The sequence below is a fragment of the Sebastes fasciatus genome, chromosome 21, assembly GCF_043250625.1.
Source record: "Sebastes fasciatus isolate fSebFas1 chromosome 21, fSebFas1.pri, whole genome shotgun sequence".
NCBI classification, from domain to species: domain Eukaryota; kingdom Metazoa; phylum Chordata; class Actinopteri; order Perciformes; family Sebastidae; genus Sebastes; species Sebastes fasciatus.
This window is the reverse complement of record NC_133815.1, coordinates 11510681-11531067: the sequence shown is the minus strand read 5'-3', so window position 1 is coordinate 11531067 and position 20387 is coordinate 11510681. Positions and strand designations below refer to the sequence as shown.

The 20387-nt window shown below is 38.8% G+C and overlaps 1 protein-coding gene across 1 annotated transcript in view; it reads left to right on the top strand.

The window, feature by feature from the left end:
* flt1 (fms related receptor tyrosine kinase 1) overlaps nucleotides 1-20078 on the top strand; it is a 42161-nt gene extending 22083 nt beyond the window's left edge. Inside the window, exons 11-30 of the mRNA XM_074621577.1 lie at nucleotides 1716-1839; nucleotides 2800-2908; nucleotides 4818-5117; nucleotides 8001-8147; nucleotides 8225-8356; nucleotides 9292-9398; nucleotides 10858-10993; nucleotides 11455-11559; nucleotides 11645-11758; nucleotides 11905-11993; nucleotides 12439-12523; nucleotides 12616-12713; nucleotides 12804-12926; nucleotides 13728-13839; nucleotides 14042-14141; nucleotides 14347-14452; nucleotides 14579-14676; nucleotides 14950-15019; nucleotides 15197-15288; nucleotides 19323-20078. Of these exons, the coding sequence (XP_074477678.1) occupies nucleotides 1716-1839; nucleotides 2800-2908; nucleotides 4818-5117; nucleotides 8001-8147; nucleotides 8225-8356; nucleotides 9292-9398; nucleotides 10858-10993; nucleotides 11455-11559; nucleotides 11645-11758; nucleotides 11905-11993; nucleotides 12439-12523; nucleotides 12616-12713; nucleotides 12804-12926; nucleotides 13728-13839; nucleotides 14042-14141; nucleotides 14347-14452; nucleotides 14579-14676; nucleotides 14950-15019; nucleotides 15197-15288; nucleotides 19323-19491 (2416 nt within the window). The 3' untranslated portion in view covers nucleotides 19492-20078. The remainder of the gene's footprint in view (nucleotides 1-1715; nucleotides 1840-2799; nucleotides 2909-4817; nucleotides 5118-8000; nucleotides 8148-8224; nucleotides 8357-9291; nucleotides 9399-10857; nucleotides 10994-11454; nucleotides 11560-11644; nucleotides 11759-11904; nucleotides 11994-12438; nucleotides 12524-12615; nucleotides 12714-12803; nucleotides 12927-13727; nucleotides 13840-14041; nucleotides 14142-14346; nucleotides 14453-14578; nucleotides 14677-14949; nucleotides 15020-15196; nucleotides 15289-19322) is intronic.
* The last annotated feature ends 309 nt before the right edge of the window (nucleotides 20079-20387 follow it).

Sequence of the window (20387 nt, the reverse complement as noted above, 5' to 3'; positions counted from 1 at the left end):
GATAAACATGAATTAAAGAAGTAATTAAAATAAATTGTAAAAGTGTATAAGGGTTTAGGACATTATGATGGAAGTATATGATGGTCATCCCCATGATCAATTATCTCTCATTAGTTGTTGCAGCAGTTTTTGGGTTGATAGTATTTGTTACACAGTTTTGGTGCAAAATTTAACATTTTTTATTGCTCGAGAATAGATAAAAAATGATCAATAATCCCTCCAAAATACCATATTAAGATACCAAGACCTTGAGGAACACCATAGAAAAAGATCATGCCGTGATTTGGTTTAAAAAACTTTTGACATTTAGAGCATTTCGGCAATTAGATGGTGAGCACTTCAGCTCTGGAAACTGCTCAGAAACCCCCTTATTGTCAGTCTACCTAGGAAAGCCATCCATCCTCTGAATGCTCTAGGTCTCTAGTTTGTGGCTGTAAAGTTTCACGAGGCTGTGATTATCCTGGAGGTCACCACAGGTCATTTTATACAGTGAGGTCAAGTTTAAAAAAATGGTCTCACTACAATGAAATGGCCGCTATGGGGACTAACCTCATCACACATGAAAACAATTGGGCTCATTGGATCCACAAGAGTCTCAGCTTTACAGTGATACCCAATTTATGTAATTCAAGACTGTTTAGGGACCCCAGTATGAAGAAATATTCAAATACATCATTTTAAAATAGGCGAAAATAACACATTTGTACTGCATTCAAAACTGCATGTGTGAAGTAACCTGTAAAGGGGAGACTCGTGAGTACCCATTTTCATTCACATATCTTGAGGTCATAGGTCAAAGGACCCGCGGGGCACTATGTAAAATATACTAAAAATATAAATGTTTTTGGTGTCTGTTAATAAGAATGAATCAATGAAGGCTTTAGTTCACTGACAGATTTTTATTTTATACACTATATCACAACAAAAATGAATTTTGTAACTAATGCTTCTTGCATTAAAGGCATGTACCACTTGTGGTGCTCATTAGACAAATTAGAAAGCACCTTTACTTGTTCCTTGTTGTAGATTTTCATTACTTTACATTCATCATCATATTCGATATGGACAAACAGTTCAGCATTACTTATACAGAACTATGAGACATGGAGAAGTAGATGAAATATACACCTTTTCCCTCAACTCTGAAACTAATTGATCAAGCATTGTGTGTTTTAGGCCCCTCCCCAGCTCCTTTATGATTTCAGAGTTTTTCATCCTAAGGACATGTGTATAAATAAACCACAAAGCAGCCTGCATAAGCTCCAGTTCCCACAGCTCTACTAGTGTGTAATCTATGGATTTAGACTTGTGAGAGTCACTGAGAGGGACAGGAACTCTTGTCCTGAAAATGTGGGATGATTTGTTAAGAATGGAAGGAAGTTGATCCACAGGATTACAATACCACCTCTGCATCCTCCATGGATGAACAATCCAGCATTACATAGTGCTCCAAAGATCCACTATTGTCAGCCTTGAAGGGCAGGGTGAGAGGACGTGATGCTGTTGATAAAAAAGGGTTTGGTAATGATGACTAACAAGCAGCGATGATCAAGGCGTTTTCCTGATGTTCTGGTCTTCCTCCTGCCGAGCACAGCTGAGAAAAACACTCACACACACCTGGAGGTAGCCTAAAATGACTTGTGTCAACACAGCTGAGTCTCTGTCCTTATCCCCCCTCCGCCTCCTTCTTCTCCTCCTCTTCCTCCTCCTTCAAGGTGTGTGTGTCCAACGTCCTCCTCGCCATGGAGCCCTGTGACGGCGAGAGTCCCCGCCACGTCCACAAGCAACCACATCCTGAGTGTTACGCACAGACAGGAAGTGCTTCAGGGGAAGAAAAAGGTAGGTGAAACACAGAAATACACACCGTGAGGTTAAAAGCACCCTGGTATGGATGAGCTGAGAGGTACAATAACTACAGTTTGTACTGAACAAATATTTAATTCTTTGATGGATATTGACCAGACGCACCAATCTGAATAGAAGTTGGATCATATGTTACAACTCTCATTATAAAAGAAATCAGGAAACTTCACTGTGTAGATTCATTTGCTAAAAAGTTATTAATAGTAAGATAATATTACAGTTTCACTCACAGTATCGTCTCTGCTCATATGGTACATTTCCACAGGCTCCGGCTTTTCCACGCTTCGCATTCATTGTCTATGTAAGCGGGCCGTGCAATGCATTCTGGTAGCGTGGCGACGCGATTCGAGAAACGGACTGTCGCATCGCCCGCTCCTCATTTGCACAAAGTTGAGGTCTCGGCTACTTTATGCAAATCAGGGGCGTCCGACTGCGACTCAACGCCTCTTGAAACTCCCTAGAAACTCTTAAACTAAATGTTGTTGATCCAGAATAAAGACAGATTTAGCAACTTCATGGCTTATTTCTTGCATAAAATGTTTTCAGAAACACATTTTGGTGAACTATTTACATAATATAAGAAAGAAAAAGTTTCCAAACGAGCCGCCGTGTTGGTTCCGGTTCGTTCAATCATGTACCTTTACTGCCCTTCTTTTGCTCACTTCCTCCACACACACACACTCACATATTCACAGACACACACTTTTATTAATACTTGTCGACAGCTTGCATGTTGAGCTGCCCACTGGGTTGGAAGTGGGCAGGAGGTCTGGCTCAGAGACCCCTATTGTCTGCTCAGTGGCCCCGTGGAAAATAGGATTCCTGCCATCAGTGGCAGAGGTAATGAGCCTTAAATGTGTGCATGTGTGTGTGTGGCTGTTTTTCATAGCGTGCTAAATGCCGGTTTGTTCATGCGGATGTTTGTGCACTCCATAGACCGTGGGGGTCCTGACTGTGGCAGAGGCCTTTGTGTCTGGACTGTATCGCTGCGTTGCCTCCAACTCTGCAGGAACAGATGAGCTAGACTTCCACTTCTACGTCACAGGTGAGGAATCATCTCCTCAGATATGCAACTCATTTTTTTTTTCAAAGCTTAGATAAGAAATTACAGTAAAGATCTATTTTCTTTCTCAGTCTTTGCCCTCCACGCTTTCACTTCCCAAAATCTTATTTTATCTAGTTTCTGTCTTCTTTCTGTCATCTGCTTTCAGTTTTGACGTCATGAAGCTAGGCCCACATCAGCTGATACACTTTCTCACTGGGCAAATCATTTTTGTACTGATATGTTATCCAAAGTAATTGAGTAAAGCTCTATTACCAGAAATGGAATATAATATTAATATGTATGTTTTCTTTAGTGTATAATCACCTGAAACTAAGAATTATTGTGTTTTCGTTATCTTAGAATGAGCCGTTTAGGGAGCAGAACGGACAACCCAAACACTGGCTCTAGATAAGGCCATTCGCTTCGTTTTCACGTTTTTGTTTCGGCCACCGTAGTTTTCCTACACGCTTGGCACATGGGAGAAGTTTCTACTGGTTGCAATCTGCAACCTCACCGTTAGATGCTGCCAAATCCTACACACTGCACCTTTAATTTCTCTATTCTGTTTGGTCAGAATTACCTGTTTTAAGGTTTTACTCAATGAAAAATGATGCAATTAATTATCTTTTTCCAACCTCAATCACTTCGATAGGATGTTTTCTGTAAAGACCACGTGTATAACCGCCCCAGTCATATTGAAGTAACGCAATCGGATATAAAACCCAAGCGACCCTGCAGTACTGACAGGGTGGAAAACTGACTGGTCTGTAAATATGACGTCAGTTATTACGTCATCATTCATCTTGTGAATTGCTGTCACAACTGCAAACACATGCACCACTCCTACACACAGTCATGCACAGATGACATATATTTATTGCCTTTTTTGCTCAGTTAGACTTTGACAGCATTTATTTGATTGAACACATTGCTGCAACGGACACCGAGCACATGCAGTAGATGAATGTTATTTGTGGAAGAAGCAAAAAGTAAAATGCTGAGTGAAAAGGAGGAGCAAAAGGGGAGGTGAGAACAGGAGATGGGCAGAGATGTTGAAGTTTTCAGGTTGCAGGAGAATACTGTATATGGAGATGTTGCTGCTGTGTCAAGGTCATTTCGCCATTAGTGAGAGAGAGGTGATGCAATATCAGAAACATGCAAAAGAGACACTGCAGCAATGTCACTGCAGTGGAAAAAACGTGATGGTTACAAATTGGAACTTTTTTTCATGGAAAATGTTCAATATTGTACAGAGTACCAGATACAAAAAGTCAAATAGATATTTTACATGTTTAAAAATGTTTATGTGTCACGGAAGAAGTAACACACACATTAATGTAGGTTGAAATCCTTGGCAGAACAAAGTAGCGTACGTGCAGCGGGCACATACTGTTTTGTGTGTCATGTGTTACTCGGCGTACAGGTAAGGGTTTTTTAGTGTTTATTTTTGTGCACGAGTGTGTGGCTCTGCATACGGCTGCGCTGAATGTGTGAGCAAGAGCGAAACAGGAACCTGGGGCTCTTATCGTTCCACTTCCCCGTGCAGCGCACTTCCTTGGACTGGCAGGTCCGCTTTATTTCGGGAGGCCTTGGGGTGTTCGGGAAAGATAAACACTATCTGCCATCAGGAAGCTCTCGAGCCGTTTCCACGGGAAGTTTCAAATGGCTAAAGTAAATAAAAAGCCTTTTCACTGTATTCCACTAGCTGCTTTTACCCACAATAGCCATTCAACATTGTCGTCAAAGATTAGAAAAATGGAGGATCGGTTGAATCAGCTCTCCTGGTTTCAGGCACCAGACAGGATCCACATGCACTTGTCGAGAAACTGAGAGGGCGTAATCATCAAACAGGAGATCAGTGAAGGTTTATATGTTGTTCATGTTCCCTCTTCACTTCTGCTTCCCTCAGACGTCCCAGGAGGCTTCAGTGTGAGCCGGAGGGAGGAACCCAGAGAGGGCGGAGACCTCCATCTCACCTGTGTTGCCAATAAGTACCTGTACACAGCGTTGTCATGGCAAAGAGTGAATGACACAAAGGAGGCCCAATCCCGCAGCCCTGCACTGAGTAGTCAGCAGGGGGAGTTTTCCAATTGTCTGGTCCTGTTGCTAAGCAACCTAACAGCTGGAGACTCTGGAGCCTACAGATGCTCCGCCCGCCACCTGATCACCGGACAGGAGACACACCTGGAAACACAGGTGGTGGTCACAAGTGAGTAGTCGCAACTTTATGATCTTCCTCCTCAACATCTATAAGCCTGTAGTCAACACTGTGCATATTTGGGGGCACTTACTTTAAGAAATTAAGAATTTTACTTTGTTACTTTTATAAACAATAATAGATCATCTCATTTATTTAAGGCATTTTTTGATTGTCTGCGGACAATGTTTGCTTTTTTCTGTTCATTTTTTTTTAGATTGTGCTACAAAAAATAAATGATTAAGTATGTAAAGATTTCTTTATATAGCACTTTTCAAAATAAAAGTTACAAATGCTTCACAATAAAAGCATTTAGTAACAAATTAGAAATTTAACAATAAATAACAATGAAAAAATAAATCAAAAGACGCAATTTATGGAAACCAAGAGGGCCATAAGCATTTGAATATTATAAGCAAGTGAATATATAACTAACATTTAACCACTACTGAATACTTAATGTTGAAATTTAAACACCACTGAAGTACAAATGAAGTGTTTAATTTAATTAATATTTAATTCTTTTATTGAATTTATGGTTTGTATTCTTCGCAATTTCAGTTTCCAGTCTCAAAAACTTGTATTTTTTCTCAAATTCAGAGTGTCCAGAGGTTTCCAGTCACTCATCTGAACTTTTTCTTTTCTCAGATCATAGGACAGGCAGAATGTAACCAGTTAGGACAGAAGTCTGATTTCTCCTTTTTTATTTTTAAATATAATTTTTTATAGTCTGATCGCTCTTCGTAGCCTGGATTTTCAAGTTTGAATTTTTCATCTTGAAATTTTGGCATCTGAATTTCACAAATACAGTTTTCACAATTTATCAAATTTGAGTAACTTAAAATACATATTTTTTATTTTCTATCTGACTTCAAAGTAGAATATGTCAATGTTATATTATGCTATTCAGTGCTATTTAAATGTCAACTTCAAGTATTAATTTTCACTAGGTATTGGTTTAACTATTGTGTTGCTTATAAGTTTCAAATAATTTTAGCCTTTCTTTGCTTCCATACAAATCATGGTATGCTAGAACTGAAAACTGTCCTCATGGGCTGAATTATTCAGGGGCCAAGAGCAGAACAAGGGCCCTCGAACATACCAGAGATTCATATTTATTGTCTCAGGGCCCCAAGTAAGTTGTTAGGGCCTTGAATTTCTAGCTGAAAAATTGTGTTCTTGATTCCTAATTCTGAGTCTTAATAACTAAATATCAAACACAGATTTAAGTCGCTCTCTCTCTATTTAAAACTCCCAGCCTCCCCATGTTTTCTGTGCACATATGTTGCACATACATACATACATACATACAAACAAACAAACACCCACACTCTCTCACAGAGTTTGGCTGCTTGGGAATTGGGTCCCCTCGGCTTCCTGGGGCCCCACCCTGCCTTTGCTCTTGCGCTCCAGCTCTGCACCTCTTTCACGTGGGAATGAGCTCTTGTCTGGAGGAAGAGCACACAATGGCACTTCCCACAATGCCACATTTACAGGCCCCCACACAGGGCCGGAGGAACAATCAGCCAATCAGACACTGTCAGGCCCCAGCCCCCGCGGACAATCATCAATTGTTGTCCAGGAGGAAGATAGGGGAAACAACAATCAGTCGCCTTGGTTAAGTGACTTTTCTTCATGTCTTTTACTGCTGTTCTCTATACAATCAAGGCTCAATACGTCAACTTCCTCCCCTGGGATCCCCACAAGGGAATTACTGGAGAGACAGGGTGACCAGAGAAAGAGAAGTTGGGGAGCCAAAAAGAGGGAGAATAGAGGAAAAAATTAAAACATGGGGTTAAAGAGAGTCAGGGAGCGATCTGGTCTAATTATAGCGTGTGAGTATTGTAGTGTAAGTGTAGTGCATGAGAAGGAAACAAAAGAAACGCACTCCACTCATTGTGTGCACTCATAATGTCCAGATGATGAAATACTGCATTGTTGTTGCTTTTTAGAAATGGGTTTGTATTACAGGGTATTTCAGGGTGAGTAAGGGGCCCAAGAGAAGCCGAACGTCAGCTGACTCACAGGTTGAAGCCAAGGCCACTCTGGAAAAATGTGTCACTACAGTACCAGTGCACGATTATTGTCCAAAAGTGGCACTGGTCCAGAAAACGGTGGGAAAAAATAGCACTGCTTTCACTTCATCACAAATCTGTTTTAGTCTATAAATATCTACAACTGTAATCAGTTATTGCAGCTTTAAAAAATATGACGTAAAGTACTCATTATGCAGATTTATAGTACTATTATATATGCATTAAACTGAATTTTAGTTGGTCAAAGTGGAAATGATTTTAATTACTTTTATATACTATTGTGTAGTTTGATAAAAATGTCTTTTTAAGCTGATTATATATTTTTATTTAATTAATTCTTAATCTACAAAGAAAAATGTCAGATAAATGTAATGTAAATATTACATTATTTCCCTCTGAAATGTAGTGGATTTGAAGTATAACATGGCATAAAATGGAAATACTCAAGTAATGTTATACTTGTATTAATGTACTTAGTTACATTAAACTACTGGTAATTTGACAAAAGTTGCACAAACAATGGTCCAACATCAATAACATCAATAACGCTTCAATTCATCTTTAAGTATGAGATTTGACTTTGCTAGGCGTAATATATATATATTTTTAATTATTTCAGACTTTGATTCTCACAAATTGTCGTTTTGGTCACATGAGGTTACACGTTTCCAACTGGCAAGGAGGCTCTCAAGAAGTGACAATGTCAATTACTGCTAAGTGCGTCCGAAAATTCACACAAAAGTATGATGAACGATAGTACATATATTGAGTATGCAGTGCATAGTATGTGATTTTGGACGCAGCCACACACTTATACTTCGGCACACATATTTTTCATGGTGTGTGTTTCTCCTTTCAGTTCTGGAGCCTCCTGTGCTGCTTAGCAATCTGACCGATTGTACTGTCAACGTCAGCAGCTCAGTGATCCTTAGCTGTCCCTCTGAAGGCGTCCCACCCCCAACCATCACATGGTACAAGGATGAACGTGCTCTGTCTCAGGGATCAGGTACAAAACAAAAATACTATAAACATGTGAACTATAGCTGTATTCAGGTGTCTAAGAGTTTGTGCCACCGTCTTCAGGTATTGTGATATCACCAGAAGATGGGACCCTTCATATTGATCGGATCACAGGGGAGGACCAGGGCCTTTATACGTGCCAGGCCACCAATGAGAGGGGATCTGCAGAGAGCTCTGCCTACATATGGGTTAACGGTAAGCATCTGTCAAATAGTAGTATTTTTCAAGCATCTCTACCTTTGATTGTCTGTGTTTACTTCCTCTCAAAGATAGGACTCTTCCATATATGGGTTTGTCTGAATGTCTATTGTTTCCAGTTCTGTAAATAGATGTCTGGATGTACAGACACATAGTACAGTACGTATGGATGTAGTATTTATACACGGAAGCGTGGTGTGTCTATTCTATTAATGGGAAATGATATGTCGGTTTATCAATTCCTGAGTAAACATTGATCAAAGAACGTCTTAACATTATCCCAGTGTGGTACACACTCCTTTGTTCAGTTCTCCTCATTCACACACACACACTGAGTCATATGTCCGGTGGTGGTGGAATAGACAGGCCCCGTGTGGTTCTGCTACCCCTCAGTCTGAGCATCGTCCCCTGGCAGAAGTGGTGGACGCATTTCCCAGTCCGGGTCTGCAGAGAGGAGTGGCTGTGTGTTGTTGTGTTCTGATCAGTCAGGAAGGAAGCTGTCTCCCATTTTTATTTCCTCCAGAAGGGCCCGGCCGGCATCTCAGAGTCACTGCGCTGCACTGAGCGCTTCAACTCCTTCACATAAAAAAAAAAAAGAAATGAAATGGGGATTGAATGAGGAGGATAGATGATAGAGTTTCAGTGACAGTGAAAACACAGTGCCCCCATTTGGAAGGGTAGAGAAAAATGAAAGGCACCTAGTATCCCTGATTTATCTGCAATTTCTGTCTCTGATTATCTCAATTTTGAAATTAACTGAAATAATCAATAGAAGTTTTTTCAGCTTCATAAAGGTAATAATATTCAAAGTCCCTTGCAGCTCACTCCAGGCCTGCTTGTGTATAATAAGTAAATTAAATCTAATGCAAAATTAAAGCTGATAAAGCACTGATGTGTATGTGTGGTCTGTGTGTGTGTGTGTTTGTGTGCAGGTGCCACAGAAGCCTCGTTTCTGGAGATTCCTGCACTCACCTGTACCTGTGTGGTGGCCACTCTCTTCTGGCTTTTTCTGACGCTCTTCATACGCAAAATGAGACAGGTGAGAAGAAACAAGATAAAGTTGTTTTTGGTGGTACGATAAACAAATATTTGATGTATATTCATGGTTTTCTGTGTACTTTTGTAGGTATTCTTATCTTCAGTTTTCACTATATAATTCCTCCTTCCTGATTATGACTGGTGGGACGTACAATATTTCCATGCAGCACCAACATCTCAGTTCTTCCTTTTTCCTCCTCCTTCTCAAATATTTTCACCAGAGTTATCATTACGTTACCAAGCTGCAATATGTGTGGTTGCCAACGTTTTTTCTAGGCAGGTACAGTTTAGAGAACCTGTGGCTTTGCATGTTTTAGCCACAGTACCAAGTACAAATTGCATACTTCACATTATTGCAGACAACTCGTCCAAGTATCCTACAAGTTTTTAGATTTATTCTCTATCTTCCAGGCCTTCTTTGTCCTTTCCACAGTGGTGGAAGACCTTTTATGTAAAAGTAACCGTACTATAGTGTAAAAATACTCTGTTACAAGTAAAAGTCTTGCATTCAGAATCTTACGGTAAAGGTTTAAAAGTAGTAGCATATAAATATACTTAAAGTACCAAAAGTAAAAGTACTCATTATGCAGACTGTCCCATTTCAGAATAATATAATAATATATTAATAATAAAATATTATCAGATTATAATGATTCATGCATTAATGTGTAAATCACTTTAATGTTGCAGCTGGTAAAGGTGGGGCTAATTACCTAATATGCTGCTGGGTAGTTTAATCAATAATAATACATCATAATTTAGTTGATTTATATTTTGCGCTATTAATTTGGAAAGTGACTAAAGTTATCAAATAAATGTAGTGGAGCAGAAGTATAAAGTAGCATAAAATGGAAGTACTCAATTTAAGTACAAGTACCTCAAAATTGTACTTAAGTACAGTATTTTAGTAAATGTACTTAGTTACGTTCAATCACTGCATGATACACATCAATAAACTATAAAACAATTTGAAATTAGATGGATGCTGAACAGATTAGATTAGACATTATTGTCATATTATTGTTACATGTAGGCTACTTAACTTGAAACATATACTGTATCAATAAGAAAAAAATAAATAGGTATAATAAATATTAATGGAAAGTGGTACGTCATACAGAATTACTATTTTCCTGCCCAAAACGTTGCTGTGATACAGTTTAGAGTCTGGGGTGTTGGTATATGTAGTGTTTGTCTACATTCAGTCAGGAATAGGTACTACTAGACAGTTTCAAATAGATGTTGCAACTGTGGGCATCAGATAAACTCATAAATACAATTCTTTTTGGTACCAAGATTTCAGATCGCAGCTGTTAGAGTCTCCCATAAGCACCTTGATGCATTTTTAAAACACTCCCTGCTCACAACTATCTACAAAATACTACAAAACTAACAGTGTTAGTATAATACTGGTATGGGTTTTCTGTTTTTACGCAACATACACTCTTCTTTCTCCAAAGTCCAACAGCTCAAACACCAAACCAGAATACCTGTCGATCATTCTGAACAGAGGAGAAGGGCCAATAGAGGAGCAGTGTGAGAGACTCCAATACGACCCCAACCAATGGGAGTTCCCTCGGGAGCGGCTCAAATTAGGTACAGTCCTTTACGTTATGACTATAAAAAATGGATGTTTTTAACATGACTGACTTGTGATGTGAGACTTGAAGGATTTTGGGAATGTAATGCTAACGATGGGAGAGAGGGAAGGTATCTAATTCACATACCAGATAGAAGGACTTTCTCAGAGGTCTTATCAGAGTATTATTGGGAGTGACTCTCATTCCATTAATCAGACTTTGTGTCTGTGTTGTCTGTGGTGAGCTAATCAACTCCAGCAGGGGGTGTGTGAACTGTGTTGACTGGAACTAATCAGCTCACTAGGGTGGGATTCAGTTAGATGGACTGTTGATGGGGTCTAAAGTCTTCTCTTATCAGCATCTCACGTCCAGGAGGGATAATAATAGTAATTAATAAAGCAGCTCAATTAGACACAAAAACTCCCTTTCCTCCTGTCAGCCTCACTCACATTCTTTCTCTCTCTCTCTCTCTCTCAGGGAAACCTCTGGGCCGTGGAGCCTTTGGTAAGGTGATTCAGGCAGCTGCGTTCGGCATAGACAACGCCAACAGCTGCAGCACGGTGGCTGTTAAGATGCTCAAAGGTACAAGATCAGGTCCCTGGTATTCTGAGAAAATAAAATTCTGTGACAACATTTATGCCACTCTTTTCTGCCCTTTGTCCACCAGAGGGAGCTACAGCCAGCGAACACAAAGCTCTGATGACTGAACTGAAGATCCTCAACCACATTGGACATCATCTGAATGTAGTCAACCTACTGGGAGCCTGCACCAAACTGGGAGGTGTGTGTGTGTTTCCCCCATGCATGTGTAATCTAGTTATGCCTATTAATACATGCAGATGTTCAATTTCATGCATATTTAGGTGTGATATGAGTATTTAAATGTGTTTGTGCCCTCACGCTTGTCATAACTATATGTGTTTGCAGGACCACTGATGGTCATTGTCGAATACTGTCGCTATGGAAATCTCTCCATCTTCCTGAAGGGCAAGAGAGAGGTGTTTGTGCACAACACAGTGAGTCTACGAAATATGGTGTCATGATAGCTGCATTTCACGCCGAAAACAGGACATCCAAGGCGTGCGGACAGAGTTCACACATATCTGTGTGACCGACACTTCTCTTTGCACTTGAGAAAAAACAAAATCGCCCCTTTGTGCTGCACACAATTACAAAATCATACGCTCAAAAAACTCACTTCTGCAATCTGTTTGAGGTTCAAAGATGCTATCAGTTCTCGAGCAGGAGGTCTACTTCCTTAATTTTTTTTTACAGGTTTAGACGTCACTACAAACTGTGGCCTCAAAGGTCATTTTCACTGTGCAAAACATGTTTATGAAATCCTCTATGCAACCAACCAATACCTCTTAACAAATGTCAGAAGACACATAATCTCAATTGTGTCATAATTGTCACTCTGACATGCAATATTTGATAATAACTGATTCCTCCCCATCTCAGCCGTCCAGAGGAAAGGATGGACAGCCTGATTGTGTCGGCAGCGTGTCCGAGTTTGATGAGAGAGACGAGAGAGAGAGTCACCCAGGTAAGACAGGAGCATAGTGAACATTTTCTTCTGTTTGTGCACAATCAAACTGCTTGATTACATCCCTGTACCTCCTCTTTTTCTTCCTCTAGATCCCAAATCTGCCTCCAACTCTCCTTTATTCCTGGAGGATCTCATCTCCTTCAGCTTCCAGGTGGCGCGAGGAATGGAGTTTCTGGCCTCTCGCAAGGTCTGATACTTGGTGTGGTTAGGTTGGTGGGTGGGTGGATGTAGTGTTTCATAGATGTCATTATTTGTGTTTTCTGTGTTTCTGCATCAGTGTATTCACCGAGACCTGGCAGCCAGGAACATTTTGCTTTCGGACAATAAAGTGGTCAAGATCTGTGACTTCGGCCTGGCCAGAGACATCTACAAAGACCCCGACTACGTCCGCAAGGGAGATGTGAGTACACGTGAGCAACGTGGTTCCAAAATCCACTGTCTGAAGGTATTACACTAGCAGTATTTTTAAAACAAAATGACAGATGACATCCCAAGAAAACACAAAACTGAAAGCAAAATTTGAAAGCTGCAGAGTGCGAAACCGCGGTGGCGTTACGTTACCGCAGTCTTGGAAAGGGAGGAGTGAGTGGAGGGGTATTTAGTTGGTTGTAATCTGCAACCACACCACTAGATGCCGCCAAAGCCTACACACTGCATCTCTAAAGCCATCAATCAGTTTATTTTTTATATTATTTCATATTTTAGAATTCATAAGATCAGTAAAGCCGTAAATAATTCATATTGGTAGTCATAAAAAACAGCTATAAATAGGATGTGAATATTTTTTTTTGTATTTTATACGTGCGGCACTGAGTACATTTAGAAAATAAACTGCTTTGCAGCTTCTTTCTTAAGATACTCACCGCAGGTAAAAGAGGTGTTTTACTCTTTTTAATAAATCCCACTGTAAATTCATGTGGTTGGACAACTATGTATAATGTTTTTAAAAGGCCATTACTGATGCATTAACCCACATCGCAAGTCTAGTTTTAATGAAACTTGGAGGAGTCTGCATCCTGTAACTGTTGCTCCCATCATTAACTTGTTGCTTCTGTTTTGGAAATGTTAAGCAACGAGCATCAAGTAATATTTTTCCTCAAAAGGATCTGTCGCCTAATGAGTTTTCAACCTGCCAAACTTGAAATGTTCCCACACGAGTGGTCTTTTGTAACTCTGCTCCTGTGATCTGATTGGCTGACAGGCTCGCCTCCCTCTGAAGTGGATGTCTCCAGAGTCTATCTTTGACAAGGTGTTCACCACGCAGAGTGACGTGTGGTCCTACGGCATCCTGCTGTGGGAGATCTTCTCTTTGGGTAAGAGCCCTCTCACCACGGTTTGGTTTCTAAACATACACAGGTGGTGGACAAAATAACAGAAACGCAATGCAATATAAAAGCCATTCAACTCGTACGATATGATACCTTATGATCTTACATTTTTAAGACTGTGTTTGGAAGATGCCAATTCATTATTTGGTTGGGTGTGTTCACATATTGATGTGTGTTTGTCCAACAGGAGCTTCCCCGTACCCTGGTCTTCACATAGATGAAGAGTTCTGCCACAGACTGAAGGGGGGAACAAGGATGCGAGCACCTGAATACAGCACACCTGAGATGTGGGTGGATACCTTTACAACACTGTTACCTATCGAAATCAGTAGGGGAGGCAAGGACATAGTAAATAGAGGTCCAATAGGGGACCCAAGGAGGAAGAGCGTCATTTAAATCTTCATGTCATGTCTCCTGATGTGACCCAGGCAGTGATTCTGTTAGTGCTTTGTTTGAAAATTAAACACTACACCTGTATGTTTGTGTGTGCAGTTACAGCACGATGCTGGCATGCTGGGAGGCCAGTCCCTCAGATCGACCCACCTTCACTCACCTGGTGGAGACCCTGGGAGAACTGCTGCAAGCGAGGGTTCAGCAGGTCAGCCTTTTTTATAGATCTGTTATGATTTATTTCTTGTCCAACAGAATGTGTCTCAACATATGGATAAGCTACATGAAAAGAATACAAAATGTCTTACAAATATTTGTTCCCTCTCTTTAACAGGATGGGAAGGATTATATTCCTCTGGGATCTTTCATAACTGGAGACACTGGTCGCATTGAAACCTTTAAAGAAAACCCACTTGCAGTCACAAACCTGAGGTAAGGAAACATGAGAAAATAAAAACATTGTGATTTAATATACAGCATGTAAGTCTGAGCCAGTGCACCTTGACTCAAGATGCTATGTGTATGAGTAATCAAGTATATTGGAGAAGTGCTATAGTATCATAAATATACAAGAAAAGGGAAAGAATTGAACAAGACCGGTGCGAATGTGAAAGTGATGAAACTTCAGAAACAACACGAAACAGGTTGAGAAAGTAAAGAAATTTCCAACTTTCAATGTTTTCTTTCTGAATCATATCTATCCAGTTACATGAGGGGTATGGCCACACTTCAGACGTTTGAGGAACTGCCCTGCGAGGAGCCAGACAGCCCTGAGGTAAGACACCTTCACTTCTGCTTGCATGCATGCACACACACACACATATATATATAGAGGGGATGAGAATGCATCCTCACTTTGTCGGAATTTAATAATTTCAGTGGAAACAGATGAAAAAAAGATTAAAAAACGAAAAACCCAATGAGCTGCATGTTTGCATCCTCTCTGTTTTAGGATGAGCAGAGTGACAGCGGCATGGTTCTACCATCCGAGGAGCTAAGACGTCTGACGTGGAATAACGACACCAAGAACAGGAAATTCAGCAGGTGGTGACCTCTCATCTCTGACATCTAAACACTTGACTTGCATCCTTTTTTTTGCCTTTTTTGACATACTATACTTTGACTTTCTTTTCAACATACTACATTATGACTTTTGCTTTTTTTTCTCCACATACCATACCATGACTTTTTTGATGTTCTTCGACATACTATACTATGACTTTTCTTTTGCCTTTTTTGACATACTATGCTATTACTTCTTTTTTTACACACTATACTATGGCTTTTTTGCCTTTTTTCGACATACTGTACTATGACTTTTTAAATTTTTTCAACATACTATACTTTGACTTTTTTAATTTTTTCGACATATAGTATGACTTTTAATTTTTTCGACATAATGTAGTATGACTTTTTCTCGACATACTTTCATAATGACTATGACTTTAATTTTTTCAACATACTATACTTTGACTTTTTTCAACATAAAATAGTATGACTTTCTCGACATACTATATGACTTTTTTCAACATACTACACTATGACTTTTTCATTTTTTTAACATACTATACTGTGACTTTTTTACTTTTTGGACATGCTATACTATGACTTTTTTATTTTTTCGAAAAATTTCATGAAAAAAAAGTCGTAGTATAGTATGTCGAAAGATTTCACCGAAAAAGTCATAGTATAGCATGTCGAAAGATTTCACCAAAAACAGTCATGGTATAGCATGTTGAAAAATTTCACCAAAAAAGTCATAGTATAGTATATTGAAAAATTTCATGAAAAAAAAGTCATAGTAGAAAAAAAGTCATGTCGAAAATCATAAAAGAATAAAAGTCATGTCGAAAAATTATTTTAAAAAAAATAATTTATCATGACTTTTGTCGAAATCTCGAAAAAAAAGTCCTGTCGAAAATCATTAAAGAATAAAAGTCATGTTGCGCGGCATGTCGAAAATCATGCAAAAAAAGTAATGTAAAAAATCATTAAAAAAGTAATGGAGCAGCATGTCGAGAATTTTGAAAAAAAGTAATGTCGAAAATCAAGGAAAAAAAAAAGTAATGTCGAAAATTATGAATAAAAAAAAGTTATGTCGAAAATCATAAAACAAAAGTCATTGATCATGACTTGTCAAAATCTCGAAAATCATGAAAAATCATGTAAAAAGTCATGTCGAAAATCATTAAAAAAAAGTCATGTCGCACAGCATGGCGAAAATTATGAAAAAAAATGTCATGTCGAAAATCATGAAAAAAAAAGTAATGGCGTAGCATGTCGAGAATCATGAAAAGAAAAGTAATGTCGAAAAAAAGTAATGTCGAAAATCATTAAAAAAAGTAATGGCGCAGGATGTCGAGAATCCTGAAAAAAAGTCATGTCGAACATCATGAAAAAAAGTCATGTCAAAAATCATGAAAAAAAAAAGTCACGTCGTAAATCATGAAAAAAAAAGTAATGTCGAAAATCATGAAAAAAAGTCATGACAAATCATGAAAAAAAAGTCATGTTGAAAATCATTAAAAAAAGTAATGGCGCAGTATGTCTGGAATCATGAAAAAAGGTCATGTCGAAAATCATAGAAAAAAAAGTCAAGTCGAAAATCATGTCGAAAATCATAAAAAAAAAAGTCATGGTGCGGCATGTCGAAAATCATAGAAAAAAAAGTCAAGTCGGAAATCATGTCGAAAATCATAAAAACAAAGAATCATAGTGTGGCATGTCGAAAATCACAAAAAAAAAAAGTCATGGTGTGGCATGTCGAAAATCACAAAAAAAAAAGTCATGGTGTGGCATGTCGAAAATCATAGAAAAAAAGTCATTGTATGCCGAAAATTACAAAAAAAAGTCATAGCGAAAATCATTTTTTTAAAAAGTCATGTAGAAAATCTGAAAAAAAGTCATATACAGACGTAGGCAAAGTTGTTGGTAACGTTCCGTTAAAGAGAGAAAAACCCACAATGGTCACTGGAATAACTTGAAACTGACAAAAGTAATAATAAATAAAAATTTACTGAAAATTAACTAATGAAAATCAGATATTGTTTTTGAATTGTGGTTCAACAGAATCATTTTAAAAAAACTAACTAATGAAACTGGCCAGGACAAAAATGATGGTACCCCTAGAAAAGATGTAAAATAATGTGACCATAGGGACATATTAAACTAAGGTGTGTCCTGTAAATAGCATCACAGGTATCTTCAAACTTGTAATCAGTCAGTCTGCCTATTTAAAGGGTGAAAAGTAGTCACTGTGCTGTTTGGCATCATGGTGTGTACCACACTGAACATGGACCACAGAAAGCTAAGGAGAGAGTTGTCTCAGGAGATCAGAAAGAACATTATAGACCTTCATGTTAAAGGTAAAGGCTATAAGACCATCTCCAAGCAGCCTGATGTTCCTGTGACTACAGCTGCACATATTATTCAGAAGTTTAAGGTCCATGGGACTGTAGCCTACCTCCCTGGACGTGGCCGCAAGAGGAAAATTGATGACATATTGAAGAGACGGATAATACGAATGGTAACCAAAGAGCCCAGAACAACTTCCAAAGAGATTAGAGGTGAACTCCAAGGTCAAGGTACATCAGTGTCAGATCGCACCATCCGTCACTGTTTGAGCCAAAGTGGACTTAATGGAAGACAACCGAGGAGGACACCAAATCATAAAAAAGCGAGACTGGAATTTTCCAAAATGCATATTGACAAGCCACAAAGCTTCTGGGAGAATGTCCTTTGGACAGATGAGACAAAACTGGAGCTTTTTGGCAAGTCACATCAGCTCTATGTTCACAGACGCAAAAATGAAGCATCCAAAGAAAAGAACACTGTACCTAATGTGAAACATGGAGGAGGCTCGGTTATGTTATGGGGCTGCTTTGCTGCATCTGGCACAGGGTGTCTTGAATCTGTGCAGGGTGCAATGAAATCTCAAGACTATCAAGGCATTCTGGAGTGAAATGTGCTGCCCAGTGTCAGAAAGCTTGGTCTCAGTTGCAGGTCATGGGTCCTCAAACAGGATAATGACCCAAAACACAGCTAAAAACACCCAAGAATGGTTAAGAACTAAACATTGGACTATTCTGAAGTGGCCTTCTATGAGCCCGGATCTAAATCCTATTGAACATCTGTGGAAGGAGCTGAAACATGCAGTCTGGAGAAGGCACCCTTCAAACCTGAGACAGCTGGAGCAGTTTGCTCACGAGGAGTGGGCCAACATACCTGTCAACAGGTGCAGAAGTCTCATTGAGTTACAGAAATCACTTGATTGCAGTGATTGCCTCAAAAGGTTGTGCAACAAAATATTAAGTTAATGTTACCATCATTTTTGTCTAGGCCAGTTTCATTAGTTTGTTTTTTTAAATGATTCTGCTGAACCATAATTCAAAAGCAATGTCTGATTTTCATTAGTTAATTTTCAGTGAATCTTTATTTATTATTACTTTTGTCAGTTTCAAGTTATTTCAGTGACCATTGTGGGTTTTTCTCTCTTTAACGGAACGTTACCAACAACTTTGCCTACGTCTGTATATGGCATGTTGAAAATCAGAAAAAAAATTTAGAGAAAAAGTCATACCATAGTATGTCGAGAACATTTTTTAAAAGTCATAGTATAGTATGTCGAAAAAGTCATAAAATGCCATAGTATGTTGAAAATGGTTTTAGTATAGTATTTTGAAAAAAAGTGATTAAAAAGACATAGTATAGGAAGTCATAGTACAGGAGGTCAAAAAAACTCGTATAGTATGTCGGAAAAAAGTCATAAAAAAAGTAATTACCCTCGATACTCGCGAGGTGCCACTAGTTGCCATGCAGTGTTGGCGAAGCTGCTTTGAAAGCATAGCTTTGCAAGCTACCAATTACGTCACACTGGAAGAAGTTGAACTACAGCAAAGCCCCCCTAGGGAGAAATCTAGTTTGGTTAACTAAAGCTATTTAGAAAAAGTAGTTCAAACTACTTTGTAAAAAAGTGATTGACAATGTGCATGTGATATGAAATTATAACAAAATATAATATCATTTTAGCTTAATGCATAATAAACAAGATAATAACTCTTAATTTGTATGTTTTTTAGGTTTTTTGCCTCCACTAAGTGCGAAGACAAGCAGGTGTCTTTCCTGTGCAATGACATCACAGGTCTCTGTGACGACAAGCCGTCTATCTCGCCATGTGATTGGGAGTCTGACGAGGGTGGATCTCCTCCTCCGGACTACAACTCAGCTTTTCTCTACCCCTCACTCTAGCATCTGTTCTTGGACAACTTTACACAGGGTCTTTATTTTCCTGCTCATCATTTTTAGTCAACTATACTTTATTCTGCTTTTCAACTTTGCTGTTTGCATCCTCTACCTCATATCTGCATGTATAATATACGTCAGTCCTCCTTTTCCTCATTCAACCAAACTAAGAGATAATTCCTCCACAAAACATCCCTTTGCTTTTTTTAAGTTCACAAAAACATATGCTGTTGTACAACAAAGCCTCTACAGTGATACCAAGTATCTTACATTTACCACACATAACCCCTTCCAAGAGCAGCTAAGTATTACCTGGTAGTACTTCATCATATGCAGTTATGCAGAATGTATTTACTGACCTACAACTATTAGAGCTTTTTGTATTGGTACCTAATGTGCTGAGCTTTGTGAAGAGGAACACTGCTGTATGAAATAATGGTTCCTCCTACACAGCTACTATATGCTGGAAAAAAAAGTTATCATCCACTGAATTATAGTATGTTGGACAGGATGCATCTATCTGTATTTATTTTAATGCTGTAATCATTTCATGGATGAGTCTGTATCTCACTGTGAATGTTGATATACACAGTTGCCAGTTTATGAATGTTGTAAAACTGATTTAGAAAGGTGTTGATATGAGAAACACCTCTCAGAAATAGAAACTACAGACTGCAAAAATTACAAACTGTTTCAACAAAAACATTGGCATGGATTAATTGCAGAGCTGCTATATTATAATGCATTGTATAACTAATAAACTAGCAACAAAGTGTACTGTGTATTTAATTCTATATTAAAAGGTATAATATGTTACATTTGTCGGTTGGTGTTTGTAAACTCAAAGCTTTCGTAGTTGGCCACTCCTCCATGAAGCCAAGAGAGCATCGATGGTCGAGCAA